This window comes from Budorcas taxicolor, chromosome 1 (genome assembly GCF_023091745.1).
Source record: "Budorcas taxicolor isolate Tak-1 chromosome 1, Takin1.1, whole genome shotgun sequence".
Lineage (NCBI taxonomy): Eukaryota > Metazoa > Chordata > Mammalia > Artiodactyla > Bovidae > Budorcas > Budorcas taxicolor.
In genome coordinates this window covers 117,953,927-117,972,457 of record NC_068910.1, presented here as the reverse complement: position 1 = coordinate 117,972,457, position 18,531 = coordinate 117,953,927, and the positions used below count along the sequence as shown (strand labels likewise).

Here is an 18,531-nt window from a genome sequence, read left to right as displayed (position 1 = left end):
TTTCATTCTTTCATAAAGAGTCACTATGAGGTAATAGTCTCTAAACTATGACCAACAAAGATTCCTAATGCCCCTCACTCCCTCTCCTCATTTCCCCACTGGGGGTATATGTGTGTGTGTGTGTTCACATACGTGTGTGTGCTGTGCTCTTTCATTCTGCTTTTATGATTCTGGTCAGTGATTCTGGGTGGAACAAAGAGAACTGATAAAGGATAAAATAATACTAGACCTAAAAACGACCTGCCAATTATACCTAGATATGTTTGTAACTCTCTGATATCCTTGAATATTAATTACAATATTTACAGTGAAATGCTATAGCATTTATGGAGTGCTCACCTTGTGTCAGAGGCAGTTGTTTTATTCCATCTACTTTTGCCTATATGAAGGAGGGCTGATGTGAATTTTTTGTCCTGGAAACACCATCTATTTCTTCCACCCACTCTGGTTTAGTGTTCCTCTCCCTCCCTGCTTCTTCCCTCTTGCTCCCTCCCTCTCTCTTCCTTTTTTTCCACAATGTAAACGGTAAAGCCTGAGAAGCTCTTTGGGTTGCACACAGGTTTCTGGAGTATTTATTCAGTACTGTTACATTAAACTGATTTAAATTCAAATGACGTACACAATGTATGATTTTTTAAAAAGAATTACATAATTTGCTAAGGAACTTATGCATTCTCCTTTTTTGTTACCTGAACTACATGCCTTTCCAAAGGTGCCTTATAACATCAGTGGCTGGCTTGAAAAGAACAAAGACTTTCTTAATGAAACAGTGGTGGCTATATTTCAGAAGTCATCCAACAGACTCCTGGCAAATCTTTTTGAAAATTACATCAGTACCAACACTGGTGAGTCAGACATTCTTCCTCAATTTTTCAGCCTTAGAATGGAGCCCACGTCTGCCTCAGCGCTTATAAAAATCCTGGCTTCTTTCCTGAGAGATGTGTGTCTGCTCCCCGTGGCCTGAGTCATCCCCTCTTATTAGCCTTTCCATCCTCAGGCTGGTGGTTCTTCGGGGAAACGGTGCTCTAAGGTAGATAGATTTCAAGGAGATTGCTCCAGCCTGCTTTTATCTTCTACTCAACCAAGTTGCAAAGAGAGAGCAGCAAACCATGTTTTGATGAATGATTTTGGGGAAATAACAAGCTCCTTTAATACATATCCCCCAAATATCTTGGAATTCTCCTTCACAGTGCTTTTATATTGCAGTAATGGAATTTTTATGAGCTTCTTGAGGGCAGAGATTATGTCTCACTTGTTCAAGTGTGGCCTCAAGCATGTAACAGATGCCTGTTTAGCAGGCACTCCATAAATACTTGTTGACCAACTAATAACTAATCTTGTTTAGTAGTTTGTAATTTACAAAGCAGGGCCCCCCAGGTAGCTTAGTGGTAAAGAATGTGCCTGCCAACGCAGGAGACATGGGTTCAATCCCTGGGCTGAGAAGATCCCTTGGAGAAGGAAATGGCAACCCACTCTAGTATTCTTGCCTGGAAAATCCTATGGATGGAGGAGCCTGGCAGATTGCTGTTCATGGTGTTGCAAAAGAATTTGACATGACTTAGTGACTAAACAACAAACAACAGCAGTTTCCAAACACTTCTAGATACGTTATCTTACTCAATCCTTGTCATGACTCTTTTCCAGAAATCTCTCCCTATCTTACAGGAACAAGTACAGAAGAATTAAACAGCACCCCCAGATCTCACAAATCTACTTTGAAAGATAAACCCAGGCATATTAAAATTTTTAAGAGTTTATTTGAGCAAAAAGCTATTTGAATTGGGCAGCACCAAACCAGAATGGGTTAAGGGCATTCCATTCACAGGAGCTCAAGGAGAGACTTTTATAGAGAAAAGGTGGAAGCAAAGTGAGGAAACTAGTGATTAGCTATATCTAAAGCCCACGTGGCTGTTTGTGATTGGTTGTCCTTAATTTCAATTTTGTAACCTTGAGACTTTCAGAGGCATAGAGTTTGGTTGGCTTACACAGGCTGCCACAGCATTGGAGCCACCTCAGTCTGACAGCCTGCTTGCTTCATTGATTTAACACTGTTAAATGGCAAAGTTGAGGTCAGAGACAGAACTTGTGCTTACTAGCCTCATGCTTATTTCACTCTCACTGCCTTCTGGAAACAAAGAAAACAGAGAGATGGACAGACTCCCTGGACTCAGGATCTGATTCAGACCTCTGCAGTGTAACACGAAGCTTTTGAGGACACAAAGCCCAGGTTGCTGCCATCAGCCTCACATCTGGACTGCTGCCTGCTGCAGGGGAAAGTGCACCATGGTTCATAGCAAAGGTCCAAATTGGCAGTCCCTGAGCAGAACCTAGAATTCAAACATGGTTGGTCTACACTGGTTTAAAAAAATCAGATGTACACATTTGTATTTCCTTTTTCCTTTGAAAAATGGAAATTATGGGAAAATAAAAAATCTGGCCAACCTCGTTTTAGATGCTCTTGTGAAAAAAGAATTGATGCTTTTGAGCTGTGATGTTGAAGACTCTTGAGAGTCGCTTGGGCTGCAAGGAGATCGAACCAGTCAATCCTAAAGGAAATCAACCCTGAATATTCATTAGAAGGACTGATGCTAAAGCTGAAGCTCCAATACTTTGGCCACCTGATGTGAAGAGTCAACCAATTAGAAAAGACCCTGATGCTGGGAAAGACTGAAGGCAGGAGGAGAAGGGAACAACAGAGGACAAGATGGTTGGATGGCATCACCAACTCGATGGACATGAGTTTGTGCAAGCGCCGGGAGATGGTGAAGGACAGGGAAGCCTGGTGTGGTGCAGTCCATGGGGTCGCAGAGAGTCAGACACAACCGCGTGACTGAACAGCAACAACAACAAAATCTGGCCAACCTGATTTCAAATGCCCTGTGGCAGTGGGGCAAAGAGTTCTTTAAGTGTGGGGTGTCCTCTCACTTTCTGACATTCTCACCCTGCTGTTGTCTTACTCCGAGCTTCAATAGGTGTCTCCTGTCACCTGTTTTGGGACTCCTGATCAACTTAGTCAGGGAATGGAGAAATTTAGCACTTCCCGACTCTGAAAGCACATGATGACATAATTTAGGAGCATGTCTGAAGTCCCATGGGCCCACCTCAAGAGGAGACTGAGAAATGGCAGCGATTGTATTTGGACCCTGAAAATCTTCAGGCAGTGCATTTGCCTGATTCTAATAGCTTCTGAAGTACCCCTGAGAAGTTTGATAAATAGTGACCATGTAAATATATGGCTCCCAGATGAGTAATTCTCTGATCATAAGAAATCAGAGAGTGGTTTGAGAGAGGAAATTATCTTCTGACTCTTCAGGGTATGCTGTGTTCTTTTGAACTAGAAGAGAAGACTTGTCCAGAATATTCTTTTTCATAATTCTTTTAGGACCCTGGAAAACACTTGCCTCCAAGTTTCTGATTCATCCAAACACTGAATTACTCATGATAACCATACTTTCTTCTGGAGAATCCGAGTACTGTAAAGCAGCTACAATTCTTTAAAACAATAAATGGGAGGTAGTAGTGTTCCCTTTCCCTGGATAAAAAGTGGAAGTACGAAGAAGTTGAGTGATTCCCTTAGAGGGCATGGAGCATGTCAAGAGGACGTCAGTGATTAAATTCTGATCCTTGCCTCGGCAATTTCATCAATTTTTTATGTTGTTAGCTGGCCCATTTTTTCCAGATTGCCTATGGGTTTTGTACCTCTTAATGAATTAGCACTACATAAATGTTTGTAAAGCAATTTGGCTTAGCATAGATTTGTTTGCTTCAAGAAAATGGGGATGGATTGTTTTTTATAAATTACAAAAATAATGCATGAGTGTTGCCCCAAAGACAATATGGAGAAACTAAAAAGAGGAAAATAAAGATTACCTCTAATGTCACAGAGAGAGATAACAATGGCTAACATTTTAGTATACACTGTACCCAACATTTTTTATGTATATAGTCAGCCATAATACAGCTACACTTATATATACATATATATATACACTTAGGATCATAATATACAGATATTTTGTAACCTAATTTTTCCTCTCAAAATAAACCCTAGAAATCTTCCCAGATCAGTAATATGGATCTGCATCATCATTTTAAAAGATCACAGTGTTTCATTGTATGCATACTCTTTTTTTATACTTTAACTAGCCAATCTCCTATTGTTGACATTTAAATTTTGCTTAATATTTTTGTAATGACTAAACAATGCTTCAGTGAGTATCTTTGCACAGTTGCCTGATATTTCTTTGAGAAAAAGCATGAGAAATAGACTTTTGTGTTGAGACATAAATATTTTTAAAGCTTTTGTAGACATTGCCTTATTGCTTCTAGAACTTTGACACATTTATGCTTTCATCACCAGGGTTTGATAATGTGACCAAAAGGAGCCTTTTTAGTACTTTTTTCTTCTTTTTTTAGCTCTACAGTTTGGGGAGAAGAAACGCAAGAAAGGAGCTTCGTTTCAAATGGTTGCATCTCTGCATAAAGTAATTTTTAATTTTATCTATTCATATATTAGCTACTTCACAATCTGCATATATTACTTATTTGTAATTTTACATCTTCATATGAGGATAAAGTATCTGAAGTTAACCAAGTTGGAAAAGTTGAATATTATCTTGTATTTATGGATTTTAGTGGACAATGTTTATCTCCTACTTAGATCCCACTTATCAACCTGCCACTCATCTTACCACTGATGAAAGTATAGGCTCATAACAACTCACAGTTGCCAGAATGGAAAGCTAAGTAATCTCCTTTCCTGCCCCTCCAGACTTTGGTCCCTCCCTTGCCTCAGGGAGATACCAACTGTAGTATAATTGGTGCATTTATGCTCAGAGCTTTTGTAGGACTCAGACTAAACTGAGTCCATGCCATTGCTTTTTCCTTCCCCAGCCCTGCTTGGCTTTCCTCCCTCTCCAGATAAATCTCTTGAACCAGAAGCTCCATCTCAGATTCTGCTTCCAGATGAAGATAAAATTTTTACAGATAGAATACTTGAGAAACAATTTCTTTCTTCAAGTTATTTTACTGCCCTTCCATAAATTATTGCTACCAAATTGCTACCAAACAGGTAGATATGATTCACAACAGAACAGTTAGATAAATATTGACTTCTCATAGGAAGGAAATAATATACTTTGGTAAGCAGGGGAAAATGTTGAATTCATTATTTCTTTGTTGGTTTGTATCTGGTTTTAAGATTAAGTTGATCATCATGGAGACTCTTGTGAGGTGGATTGGTCTTTTTAGTGATTTCTAAGTGATTTTGTGTTGGTTATGTTCTCCATTTTAGGAAAACCTAAATAAATTAATGACTAATCTGAAATCAACTGCACCTCATTTTGTGAGATGCATAAATCCCAATGTGAACAAAACACCAGGTAAGTAGATTTCTTGTAATCTACACTAGGAAATTCTTTTGATTTAAGCTGTGTTGAACATCTTTCAAAGAAGCATTCACCAGTCTCTTTTATATAAGGGTAGATTTTAATAAAGAAAACTAAAATAAGTTAAAAGTGAGTTTTTCAAAACTTCCTCAAGATTGCCTTTGAATTAAGATTCAGGTGGATATGCAGAAGGATTTCACAAAGCAGACTCAGTTGGGTAACATTAGAATAGTTGATATTATCATTTAAATTCCTCCTGGAATTTCATGCTAAAATGTGGATGAGCTTCTGTGCCATTGTCTACAAGGGCAAAGTATAAAAAAAAGGGATTGAATAATCAGTTGGGGGATTAAGGTGGATATTTCAGCAAAAAGGAAATCATTTGGTCTAAATTATCTAAATTGACCATAAAGAGAGATTCTAAATCCATTTCTAATTGTTAAGAACTCCCTCTAGTCTTACTTTATCATATTACTATCTTCCCTCTCCTTAATAGTACCCATCTCTTTAGTTATGTACTCCGGGGCAGTAGATACTTTTTTTAAAATGTTCTATTTTTTTCTTCTATTTTATTGAGATATAATTAACATGCAGCACCTACAAATTTAAGGTATACAGCATAATGGTTTGCCTTGTATACATTATGAAATGATTATAGGTTTAATTAACATCCATCATCTCTTATACATTCAAAACAAAGAGAAAAATATTTCTTGTGATGAGAACTCTTAGGATTTACTCTCTTAATAATTTTTGGTATACCATACTGCAATGTTAACTATAGTCATCATGGTGCACATTACACCCCTAAGACTTATTTATCTTAAAAATGGAAGCTCACACCTTTTGATGACCTTTCATCCAGTTTCACCTCCCCTACCCCACTTCCAGTGACCACAAAATTGAATCTCTTTTTTTATACATTTGTTTGTTTGTATTTTTAAGATTTCATGTATAAGTGAGTGATATTTTCACCATAAGCTTCTTTGCTATTAACATCTTTGCACAAGCATTTTTGCAGCAAACTTTCACCTACAGAACCAATTAGCCATCAAGCAATTTTGTCATAAAAGATAAAACAACAACAAAAAAAGGGGGCATTAAAAGAATATAATTAAACACGAAAAATGAATAACAAAATTAAAAACACTTTATTGTGAAATATGGAATCTTTGAATGTACTTAAAATGTGTACAGACCCATGGCGACGCTGTGCACATGACTGATTTTACTTTGCGGGTTGACCCTAACCATTTATCTTCCAAGTCTTTGTTCATAGCTCATTAGACATTTTTTTGGCTTATTGACTCACCTTTTTGTTCTGCACTACACTTTTTATTTTTTGCAAAAATTTCTTGCCTCAGTGAGAGAGCTGTCACTAAATACAAGTACTAAAATAGATGTTTGTAACTGAGCTTTGTATCATGTTGTGAAAGCTTTCCACACTACTATTTATTCTTGGCATATGGTCACATGTCTGTTGGTAGATGTTCTAAGTTCTATGGAAAATGTGGGTTCAACTCTGCACTGTGGAGGCCCTCGGCCTCTTTCAGATTCATGTAATATGAGAATGAGAGTACTGTGTCAATGGAGAGATAAAAGCAAACTGTCAGTCAGTTGAAACCAGTTATTTTATCTTTTATGGCAAAATTGCTGCATGGCCAATTAGTTGTGCAATGAAAACACTAGTGGCAAGAATGCTTTCAGGAAAGACATTTAGGATGAAAATATCTAGAATCATAAATGAGATCGTATGGTATTTGTCTTTCTCTGGCTTATTTTGTTTAGCATAATGACCTCAAGGTCCTTTTATGTTTTCATACATGGGAGGATATCTTCCTTTTATATGGCTGAATAACATTCCATTCTACATATGTACCACATCTCTTTTAGCTGTTCATCCATCAGTGGACACTTAGATTTTTCCATTTCTTGGCTTTTGTAGTGGACACTTTTTAATAAATGGATAGTGCTGGGGTGGGGGTGATGAGAAAGATAGGTGGTGGTGAATTATTTATGTTTTAATTAACAAAGCAAAGTTTCTACAGATATTAATTACAGGGATTGCTTTCCTTACTTCCTGGATTTGAAGATTCCCAGCCTTCTCTTGAATTACTGGCTTTTATGGAGCTTGGTCGGAGGCTGTCAGCCTCGAAGCTGTGTATGTGACAAGCAGTTACTGTCTTCAGAGCACTAATCATCCTTGGATTAGGTAGCCAAATGTTGCTGATCCTGATTTCTGAGGTTCTGTAAAACCTTGCATTTTTATTAACATCCTATAATTAAGACCCCAGTCTTGACAGTCTGTGACCTGATTGGGGAAAATGTGATGCTAAACGGTGATGCTGCAGTTTGAGTTTTTGCAATGCAAACACTTCATGTTCATTCACGCTGTATGTTTTTTGCCTTATTGTTTCTCATCAGCTGGGTTTCTGAATGCATCTAGGGACACTGCTTCCATCCAGCAAGGAATCTAATTAGCTGCCTCTATTTTGAAGCAAATCTGTTACCTATTAGAGTTGCCTCCCATCGAGCCAGCTCTGATATCAGCAGGTTTTTTTTTTTTTTAATTCTGAAGACAAAGTCATAAGAAAAGCTTCATGATCTAATCAGAACAGTTCTTCATATGTCCTTAAAGGGAATAAGCATGCCTGATGCTATTGTGTCACAGAACTCGGCTTTCGCTCCTTCTCACAGATGATCTCTTTCTGTCTGTGACAGGGATGGGAGTACAGGACTATGGATATATGTCCTACCGTTTATTTCTGTGACCCTGGGCAGAAGCAAAAAATCATCTCTTTCCCATTTTCCTTATAACATTCTAGCAGGTCTTTGTTAGGAGAGTGCCATTTGGCTTCTTCCAGATGCCTTACTGAGAGCCAGATACAATGGCTTATTGGTTGGCTTTTCAAAGGCTTCTATCAGAGACTGCAGCTGCAGCTCTAGTGGGCTTCATCTCAGGAACAAAGGGGTACTAGGAGAAGGCTTATACTTTAGAACACAACTTAAGTTTTCTCAAGATCACCGGAAGAGAATGTAGACTGGGTGTGGCCAGTTCTTCCCAAATGCCAAACAGTAAACAGAATTTTGTGGCTGTTCTTACCTTCCCCTTTATTTGCATTCTCCCTTTTTGTAATCCCTTCCCCTTCCTACTTGGAGGTGCCAGTTCTCTTTTGTGTTTTATCCCCACTATAGTTGATTTTTGACTGGCAAATGGATATCATACCAGCCATTTACATTAGGACAAAAATGTATTTTTTCACCTTCTAGGAGTATTTGCTTATATAATCTTGACTAAATGTGAACTAAAGGATTCATCCCAGGTAAATCCTACTTAGAGACTCCTACATTATAGGTGGGGACTTTGAGAGCCATCAGGCTGACAGTGACTGAATCCTTTGAACTATCGTGTAGAGAACAGCAGATTCAGACTCTTTTAACTCAAGATGCAGCAGCTAGGACAGAATCTAGGGTAACCATCATTTTAGACATGGACTCACAGTGAACCTCATTTTTCAGGTGTAATGGACCCTTATTTGGTTCTACAGCAGCTGCGCTGTAATGGTGTCGTAGAAGGGATCAGAATATGCCGTGAAGGTTTTCCACACCGACTGCTGTATGCTGATTTTAAGCAAAGGTAAACATACATCCTGGGATTCAAGAAGCCTGGAGCATTTCTCTTTCCCCTCTCTCTTTCTGAGTACTTAGGCATGCATTGTTTGTTGGTGGATATCCTCCAGACAACAGATCGATGTGTTTTGGTGGTGGTGAGATATATGATGATAGAGTTCCATTATTATTTCCCCTTAAATCCAACATCCATGTAGCTGTAATATCCTTAAATCTCTGTTACTGGATAATAGACCCACATATAGAAGAAATATATAGAGAAGAACGATACAGGGGCTGAATTGAATCTCTGCAATGTTGTTGGTACTTAATCGTAGCTGCCATCCAAGTGGGCTATTTCTTTCCTAGCAGAGCCTGTGAAAGGCAGAAAGCCAGCAGGGTATGCGGCAGGAGGCAAGACAGGCATTTTTACTTTCTATTTCCTGAATTCTGAAAGTGTCAATTATAAGTCATCAAGCTAATTTGAGCAAAGTAGAGTAGAGTAGAAAGAGTACCTGTGTCAGTATTAAGAAGCATATTTCTAGCTCTCCAGCAACTCACCATTAGGATGAGGGAATCCTGGAAAAGTTCTTTAATGTCTCTGCTTCTCAGTGTCCTTATCTGTACTTAGAGACACTTAAGCCTGTCTGTTTGTCTTTCCTCTGATCCCTACTCCACTCTCTCCCTCCTTCCTCTTGAGCATAAAATCAAGTGAGGCGGTCTTGACAGCACAATGAAAAGTATAAACTATTATACCAAAGGAAAGAATTATTGCTTGTATCCTATTATTATTGCCAAGAGTTTTGTGAAAATTGAACATATTGATAGGAGAGGTGGAAGTTTATATATATATATATATATATATATATATATATATATACACACACACTTTCCTTTGCCTTACTTGTCCAAATTATTCTTTATTTGCACCCCTGACCTGGATTTGTTTTTTGCTTAAATTAGGTACTACATTCTGAACCCAAGGGTGTTTCCAAAGAGCAAATTTGCAAGCAACAGAAAAGCAGCTGAAGAATTACTTGACTCCTTAGAGACAGACCATACCCAGTACCGCTTTGGAATCACTAAGGTAACCAGAGAACCACAAAGAATGCATTTGGAAAAGAGTGGGAGGAAAGTCTGTATATCTTAAAATACCCATGAAAATGCAATTATAAGGCTTTTACAGCTCTTGTGACCACAAATAATACAAACAGAACTCTGTTGAGAGTGAAAACTTTGGCTTTGTTGAGAGAGAAAATTTGAAAGTCAATGCTCTTTGAAACTTAGCCTTGATTACATTTTTTGCTCTATCATGTATATATATATATTTTTTTTTAATTGGAGGATAATTGCTTTACAATATTGTGTTGGTTTCTGCCATATATCAACATGAATTGGCCATCGGTATATGCATGAGATGTTTAGATAGTATCACTCAATGGACATGAATTTGAGCAAACTCTGGGAGATAGTAAAGAACAGGGGAGCCTGGTGTGCTACAAGTCCATGGGGTTGCAAAGAGTCAGACACAACTTAGTGACTGAACACACACATATATACGTCCCCTCCTTCTTGAACCTCTCTCCTGCCTCCTACTCCATCCCACCCTTCTAGACTGTCGTAGAGAAATATTCCCTTGTGTACAACTTCTTTATTCACCTCTCTGTCAATGGACATCTAGGTTGCTTCCATGTTCTAGCTATTGTAAATAGTACTGCAATGAACATTGGGATACATGTGTCTTTTTCAATTATGGTTTTCTTAGGGAATATGCCCAGTAGTGGGATTGCTGGGCTATATGATAATTTTATTTCTAGTTTTTTAAGGAATCTGCATACTGTTCTCCATAGTGGCTATATCAATTTGCATTCCTACCCCAAAAGAGGACTCCCTTTTCTCCATACCCTTTCCAGCATTTATTGTTTGTAGATTCTTAATGATGGCCTTGATTATATTTATTAATACATCTTTATAATTACTTATCTAAGCAAGTTTGTGCCAAGATATAAAATAATAAATCACCTTTAGGGTGATAAAAATTGTTTATACACATCAGAGCTAGACAAAATTGAATCAGCTTACTGGAGATAACTGCCTGTCTGCATGTGAACGGATTCATCCATAAGAATGCTTTCAGGAAATTAATTCTGAAAGACTGTCTGAGTAACTAAAAACAGTAAGAGCAACCCTACTATCCAAAAAGTTAGTCCAAAGCTAACTTCCTTAAATGTGATTCGCTAAATTCTGCTCCATCTTGGCAGTTTTGGCACGATCCTCATGTTTTGGGAAACCTCTATCACATTTGGTTTCCACCTGACAGTATCAGGTTGTCTCTAATGATATCCATGTGTCAAGTTGCTTTAATCATGTTTGACTCTTGCGACCCCATGGACTGTAGGCCGCCAGCCTTCTCTGTCTGTGGAATTCTCCAGGCAAGAACACTGGAGTGGGTTGCCATTTCCTTCTAGGGATCTTTCTGACCCAGGGATCAAACCCGAGTCTCCTGTGTCTCCTGCATTGCAGGCAGATTCTTTACTGCTGAGCCTCTGGGGAAGCCATAGAAGGGCCAGATTACTTAAAGGAGAATTGCAGGATGTATGATAGAGAGCTTACAGAAAGAGAACTCTGTTGGACATGCTTATAAAATGTTACTCAACTCCTACCTTTTGAGTACCTGTTTCTGCTGATTTTCACTCCTGGTACCTTGCTTCCTTGTATGTTTAGTTATTTTTGTTGTGTACCACTTACCTAGGCTAGGACTATTACGAGTTGAGGGGCTTCCCAGGTAGCACTAGTGATAACGAATCCAGCTGCCAATGCAGAAGGCTTGAGTTTGGTCCCTGGGTTGGGAAGATCCCCTGGGGAAGGGCATGGCTACCCACTCCAATATTTTTGCCTAGAGAATCCTATGGACAGAGGAGCATGGTGGTCCATAGGGTCACAAAGAATCACACAACATGAATTGAGAGAGCCTCCTAAAGCACAAAATCTGAGGCAGCACTCACTCGTAGGGTGGTATAAGTACTGACTTGTACAACCCTGAAAGTGAGTGCTTCCTTAAAATTTGTGCTTTAAGTACCTCACTCACCTCATCTTGACCCTTACTAATGATTCTTTAAAAAAAAAATTGTGTGTATATTTTTTTATTGTCTAAGATGAAGGTGACTTTCTCTAGAGCAGTGGTCAGCAAACTATGGCCTAAGGGCCATATCAAAGGCCTATTTTTTATATGGCCCCCTTGCTAAAAATGATTTGGCATTTTTAAAGAGGAAAAAAAAATAAACGAAGAGGAGGAGGCACAGGTAGAGGAGGCGGGGAGGAGGGAGGGAGTGGTGTGGGAGTAGAGGTTCTACAGAGACTGAGTGTGGCCTGCAAAGCCTAAAAATTTTCACTATCTGGCACTTTACCTGCCTGGGCCTAGCTTAAAATTAAAACCAAGTTCCTTAAACAACCTAGACATAGCTAATAGATCAGGAGGAAGAGAGTCTAAGTTCTTAAGGAACTAATACAACCACAGGATTAAATGAAGTTTTTTGCTTTGGCAAGCTTTAGGTTTATAAAACCAAACTTTCTAGAATTTACATTTTGCACATTATGAAAAATTAACAAGAAATAGAACTGATCATCAAATACATCAGTTGCTCATATGGCCATTCAGTAGACATTTACTGAATGCCCACTAGGACTGGAACTGACATTTGACATTTCTTTTAGGTGCTTTTAAAAGCTGGTTTTCTGGGCAAACTGGAAGCCATGAGAGACGAGAGATTATCAAAAGTCTTCACACTGTTCCAAGCCAGAGTACGGGGAAAACTGATGCAAATGAAATTCCAAAGGATCCTGGAAGAGAGGTATGACATCCAACCCTGCACCCCCACTGCTAGAGCAACAGTGTGCCTCAGTCTAGGCGACTTCTCACTGCCTTATAATGAGTCAGGGTAAAGAGCTCTGCCACCTTTGCTTAGTCTGGGACTTAATGTGAAATTTTTAAAATTATGGAACACCAAACAGAGCACAAACAGCTTTTATTTCCCTAACTAAGAATAAGCATAATTCAGATATTTCTTGCATTGCTTCCAGTCTTCCCTTTGGAGGGATTCTTTATAGTTGGCAAAGTGTGGCTCTCTGAGAGTGGTGTGACTCATAATTCAAAACAGAGGCAGACCTAGAAGGGCTGGCAGGCATCTCACAGCCAACTCTGTGGGGAAATCTGCTGTCAAGTAGGTAGGTTTTCTGACCACTTTACAGCATCCCCTGAGTCAGAAACTGACTCTTGGTGACATGTAACCATAACTCTCTTACTTCAATTCGGGCAGGTTCATTAGGGACATTTATCACCACCTCTGGACACTGAGTGTATGTTTTGTTAATCCTTTAGTAGAATTATGGAAAAGCAAGCTCTAAACAAAGGGATTTTGAGCAAGGGGTTCTGTGGTTGTCATATTCACTTTTTACTGTAGATAGGTCCACAGGTCTTGGTATGATTTGCATACTTGAAAGTTGTTAATTCCTTCTGTTTCCCCAAAGAAGAGAGAAACCGTTACATTATCACAGATATCAGAGAGACATCTCCTAAGAGTTTTCCATGACTCCCATATAGTATCCAACATGGTATGGGAGTTTATGAGAGTTCAGGGATCAGGAGATATGACTTCTGTGACAGGTTTTGTAAACGTGTATGAGACTCTTAATTTTCTCAGTTTACCTCCTTCATCTCTAAAATGAGGTATTTACTATCCATCCTGTCTAATTGACTTTAGACATTTAAAGAATGACTTTAAAAGAATTATTATGAAATATTTCAAACACTTAAAATAGAGAAAATACTATAATGTGTACTCATGGAGCTGTCATCAAAGTATATCAATTCCTAACATTTTCTCTGCAATTCCTTACAACTTAAAAATAAATAATTAAATTAATAGACAAAGTAGAAGCCTTTCATGTATTTCTTCCTTGATCCAGGTCCTATTCCTAGCTCCCCAGATCCTGAATTTGTGTTTGTCACTCTGTTTCATTCATGTTTCACATATAAAACAGAAAAACATATAACATTTTTCTGTAGTTACTCACAATATATTCTGAAAAATAAATAAACAGACACAGTTGAAGTCTCTTGTGTATTTCTCCCTTGATCCAAGTTCTACAGAGATATGCAGATATCCTTAAAAGGTTACATGATTCTGCAAGTTTTTAGTCTCCATGGAAACATTGTGTGTGTGTTATCTTAAAATTTGTTCTTTACACTCAGTACTAGTTTTGAAATTAGTTGATATTGATAAATCTATGATAGATTATTGATCTTAACTGTTGGACAGTATTCTGTTGCATGAATATACTACAATTTATTTATTCACTTGCCAGCTCAAGTAAACTTATTTATTATGTTTTATATTACAAAAAATTCTGCAGTGATATTTTTGTAAATGTCTCCCCTTGCACATATGCAAGAGTTTCTTGAGGGTGGTGGTGATGGTGGTAGTGGTGGTGGTTTAGTCACTAAGTTGTGTCCGACTCTTGTGACCCCATGGATAGTAACTCACCAGGCTCCTCTGTCCATGAGGTTCTCCAGGTAAGAATACTGGAGTGGGTTGCCATTTCCTTCTACAGGGGATCTTCCCAACCCAGGAATCAAACCTGGATCCCCTGCATTGCAGGCAGATTCTTTCCCTCATAAGGGAAGCCCTTCTTGAGGGTAGTGTGACTCAAAATGCTGGTGCAATGGCTGATAGTATGTAGGTAGCAGTTGGCCAAGGCTCACACTTTGAGTGGCATTTCTCTAGGTATGAATTATATTAGGTTTTAGGCTATACACAGTTCCAGCTTTATGAGATATTGCCAAAATGCTTTTCATTTTACTCTTTACCAGAAGTTTATGTAAGTCCCATGACTCTATATCCTCACCAACTTGTGGCATTTCAATTTCAAAGACTTTTGCCAGACTGAGTCATATTTCTGACTTTGGGGGAAGATATAATTTTCCTCAATATCATGTTTTCTATATTTTTTTTTCGTAGATATGAAATGTTATATAGAGGACATTTGTGCCATCTTATGTTGTTAATCATGTTTACCAAGAAATGATTAAATTCTTTTTTTGCATCTATGAAATAATTACATGGTTGGGCTTCCCAGGAGGCACTAGTGGTAAAGAACCAGCTTGCCAGTGCAGGAGACACCAGAGACATGGGTTTGATCCCTGAGTCAGGAAGATCCCATGGAGGGTGGAATGGCAATCCCCTCCAGTTTTCATGCCTGGAGAATCTCAAGGAGAGAGGAGCCTGGTGTACTGCAGTCCATGGGGTCGCAAAGAGTCAGACACAACTGAGCAACTAACACTTTCACTTTCACTCTTTCTCCATTAACTCATAAATGTGTTAAGTTAAATTAATAGATTAAAAAGTGTTAAACCCACTTTGTTTATGAAATATGATCTTTTTCATACATTGTAGGGTTGGTTATAACATTATAGTATTTCTTCATCAATGTTCATGAATAAGTTTGGCCTGTAATTGTTTCCCTTGCTTTTATCTGACTTTTAATCAAAGTTACCTTAATCTCATAAAAGAATTAGGCAGTGTTTCCTCTTTTCAAACCATGAAATGATTTATTTTGATTATTTATTTTTGAGTTTTTTGTAAAATTTGCCTATAAAACCGTCCAGATCTGGTATTTCTTTCATGATAGATTTTACAGATTTGATTTAATTTATTTAATAGTTATAAGCCTATTGAGATTCTGTTTTAGATCAGTTTAGATCAATTTCTCTAGAAAAAGAAATTTTACATTTTTAAAAAATCTTCCAATTTGCTAGATTATAATTTTTAATCTCTGTCATATCTATAATTATGTTTCTAGAACATAATCATAGATTATTATATTCTTAGGATTCTTAGGTATTACCATTCCTAATACTATTTGTGCTCTTTATTTTTCTTGATTATTCATGTCTGATGTTTATTTAATTAGATTATTTAAATTTAAGTGAAAGTCTCTCAGTCATGTCCACCTCTTTGCAACCCCATGGATTATACAGTCCATGGAATTCTCCAGGCTAGAATACTGGAGTGGGTAGCCTTTCCCTTCTCCAGAGGATCTTCCCAACCCAGGGAATGAACCAAGGTCTCCCAGATTGCAGGCAGATTTTTTACCAGCTAAGCCACAAGGGAAGAAAATAAAAATTTTCGTTCAGTTAAAAATTTAAATACTTTAAAGCATTTAAATTGTTTATCTAAAGAATTAAAATTTTTGTTTGTTTGTTTTCTAGTTCATTAGTTTCTGATCTCAGCTTCATTCTATCCTTCCTTCCACTTGCTTGGGTTTATTTTAATTCACAATTTTTTTTTTCAGTGTGTTTAATCAGCTGCTTAATTCTTCCATTGAGTATTTTATTTCAACAACTATACTTTTCAGTGCTAGACATTTTATGTGGACCTCTTTCAAATCTGTCTACCTTTTTTTTTCCATAGTGGCTCATTCTTTTCTTGTTTTGTTTTTTTTCAGTTCTTTCTTTTATGTCTTTAAGAACTTTTAGTAATTACTGTATGGTCTCCACTAGATGGTTCCATTTTCTGAAATTCTTGGGGATTTAATTAAATTCTTTATTGTGGGTGTCCACATCAATAACCTCAGATATGCAGATGACACCACCCTTATGGCAGAAAGTGAAGAAGATCTAAAGAGCCTCTTGATGAAGGTGAAAGAGCAGAGTGAAAAAGTTGGCTTAAAGCTCAACATGAAGAAAACGAAGATCATGGCATCTGGTGCCATCACTTCATGGCAAATAGATGGGGAAACAGTGGAAACAGTGGCTGACTATTTTTCGGGGCTCCAAAATGACTGCAGATGGTGATTGCAGCCATGAAATTAAAAGACACTTACTCCTTGGAAGGAAAGTTATGACCAACCTAGACAGCATATTGAAAAGCAGAGACATTACTTTGTCAACAAAGGTCTATCTAGTTAAGGCTATGGTTTTTCCAGTGGTTGTGTATGGATGTGAGACTTGGACTATAAAGAAAGCTGAGCGCCGAAGAATTGATACTTTTGAACTGTGGTGTTGGAGAAGACTCCTGAGAGGCCCTTGGACTGCAAGGAGATCCAGCCAGTTCTTCCTGGCTGGATATTCATTGGAATATTCATTGGAAGGATTGATGCTGAAGCTGAAACTCCAATACTTTGGCCACCTGATGCAAAGAGCTGACTCATTTGAAAAGACCCTGATGCTGGCAAAGATTGAGGGGAGGAGAAGAAGACGACGACAGAGGATGAGATGGCTGAATGCCATCACCGACTCGATGAACATGGGTTTGGGTGGACTCCGGGAGTTGGTGACGGACAGAGAGGCCTGGTGTGCTGTGGTTCATGGGGTCACCAAGAGTCGGACACGACTGAGCAACTGAACTGAATCCTCACTTATGGTTGAATTTTTTTCTATATGTGTTTTGTAATTTTGAATTGTAAGCTAATCTTCAAGGGGACTTTAAGAAAATCTCTAGTGCTTGATTTTAGAGTATTTTCTTCAGTGCACTTTTGCATTTTCCCCCCAGGGACCCAAAGGGTATTTATTACCAGTGTAAAAAATGATTATGCTAATTTCTTGTGTATTTCTGCACCAATCAGATTTAAACTTCAAACACTTGAGTGGTGCTGGCTCATAGTTTTCAAAAAAAATTCCTAGTGTAAAAAAATTTTTTTCACCCTGAGCCCAGACCAAATCAGATGTACTTCTCTTTGACTTCTCTCTGTGCCAGTGGGTGAATTTTTAAATCCTACTTTTCATTAAGAGTGAAATTCTTTGAAAATCTCAACCTGTCTCTTTATCCACAAGGATATAAAAATACAAACTCTACAATACCAAGCCTGGCTTCCTCCTTCCGTGAGGATGGTCAGGCTGCACAAGCATTCACTTTTTGCTCCTTTTTTTTAAGCTCCCTTTATACTTCTTACCCTCTTTAAGGGTCACCTCTCATTATAGAATGTTTGTAGTGGAAGCATTTTCAGGACACCTAGTCTACAACATTGTTGGCCCCAAAAGTCCCTCAAAGAGTTTTTGCTAGAATCAAACGAGAGCTTGGATGTAGAAGTGCTTTGAAGACTAATGAGAGTTTATGACTCCTAAAAAGATGTGCTTATTAAGGATCTTAATTTGAAAAATAACTCTCTTATAGTCTAGGTTAACTTGCTGTTCTTTTTTTCCCCCAAACCCTCGATTTAGGGATGCACTTCTTTTGATCCAGTGGAACATAAGAGCTTTCATGGCTGTGAAGAGCTGGCCTTGGATGAGGCTCTTCTTCAAGATCAAGCCTCTTGTTAGATCTGCTGGAATGGGAAAGGAGGGAGCTGGACTGAAGGAAGAGTGTATGCAGCTGCAAAAAGCCTTGGAGAAGTCAGAATTTCAGAGGGAGGAGCTGAAATCAAAGCAAGTCTCCCTCCTCCAGGAAAAGAATGACCTGCTTCTTCAGCTGCAGGCTGTGAGTGGCCCCACCATTTCTTCTTCAAATCAAGTTTCTAATTAGATTCCTTTGTTTTGCAG

The 18,531-nt window shown here is 38.2% G+C and overlaps 1 protein-coding gene across 1 annotated transcript in view; it reads left to right on the top strand.

The window, feature by feature from the left end:
• MYH15 (myosin heavy chain 15) overlaps window positions 1–18,531 on the top strand; it is a 154,037-nt gene that overhangs the window by 57,793 nt on the left and 77,713 nt on the right. The window contains exons 16-22 of the mRNA XM_052644929.1: window positions 713–845; window positions 4,417–4,484; window positions 5,294–5,381; window positions 8,907–9,024; window positions 9,960–10,083; window positions 12,711–12,847; window positions 18,214–18,469. Coding sequence (XP_052500889.1) covers window positions 713–845; window positions 4,417–4,484; window positions 5,294–5,381; window positions 8,907–9,024; window positions 9,960–10,083; window positions 12,711–12,847; window positions 18,214–18,469 — 924 coding nt within the window. The remainder of the gene's footprint in view (window positions 1–712; window positions 846–4,416; window positions 4,485–5,293; window positions 5,382–8,906; window positions 9,025–9,959; window positions 10,084–12,710; window positions 12,848–18,213; window positions 18,470–18,531) is intronic.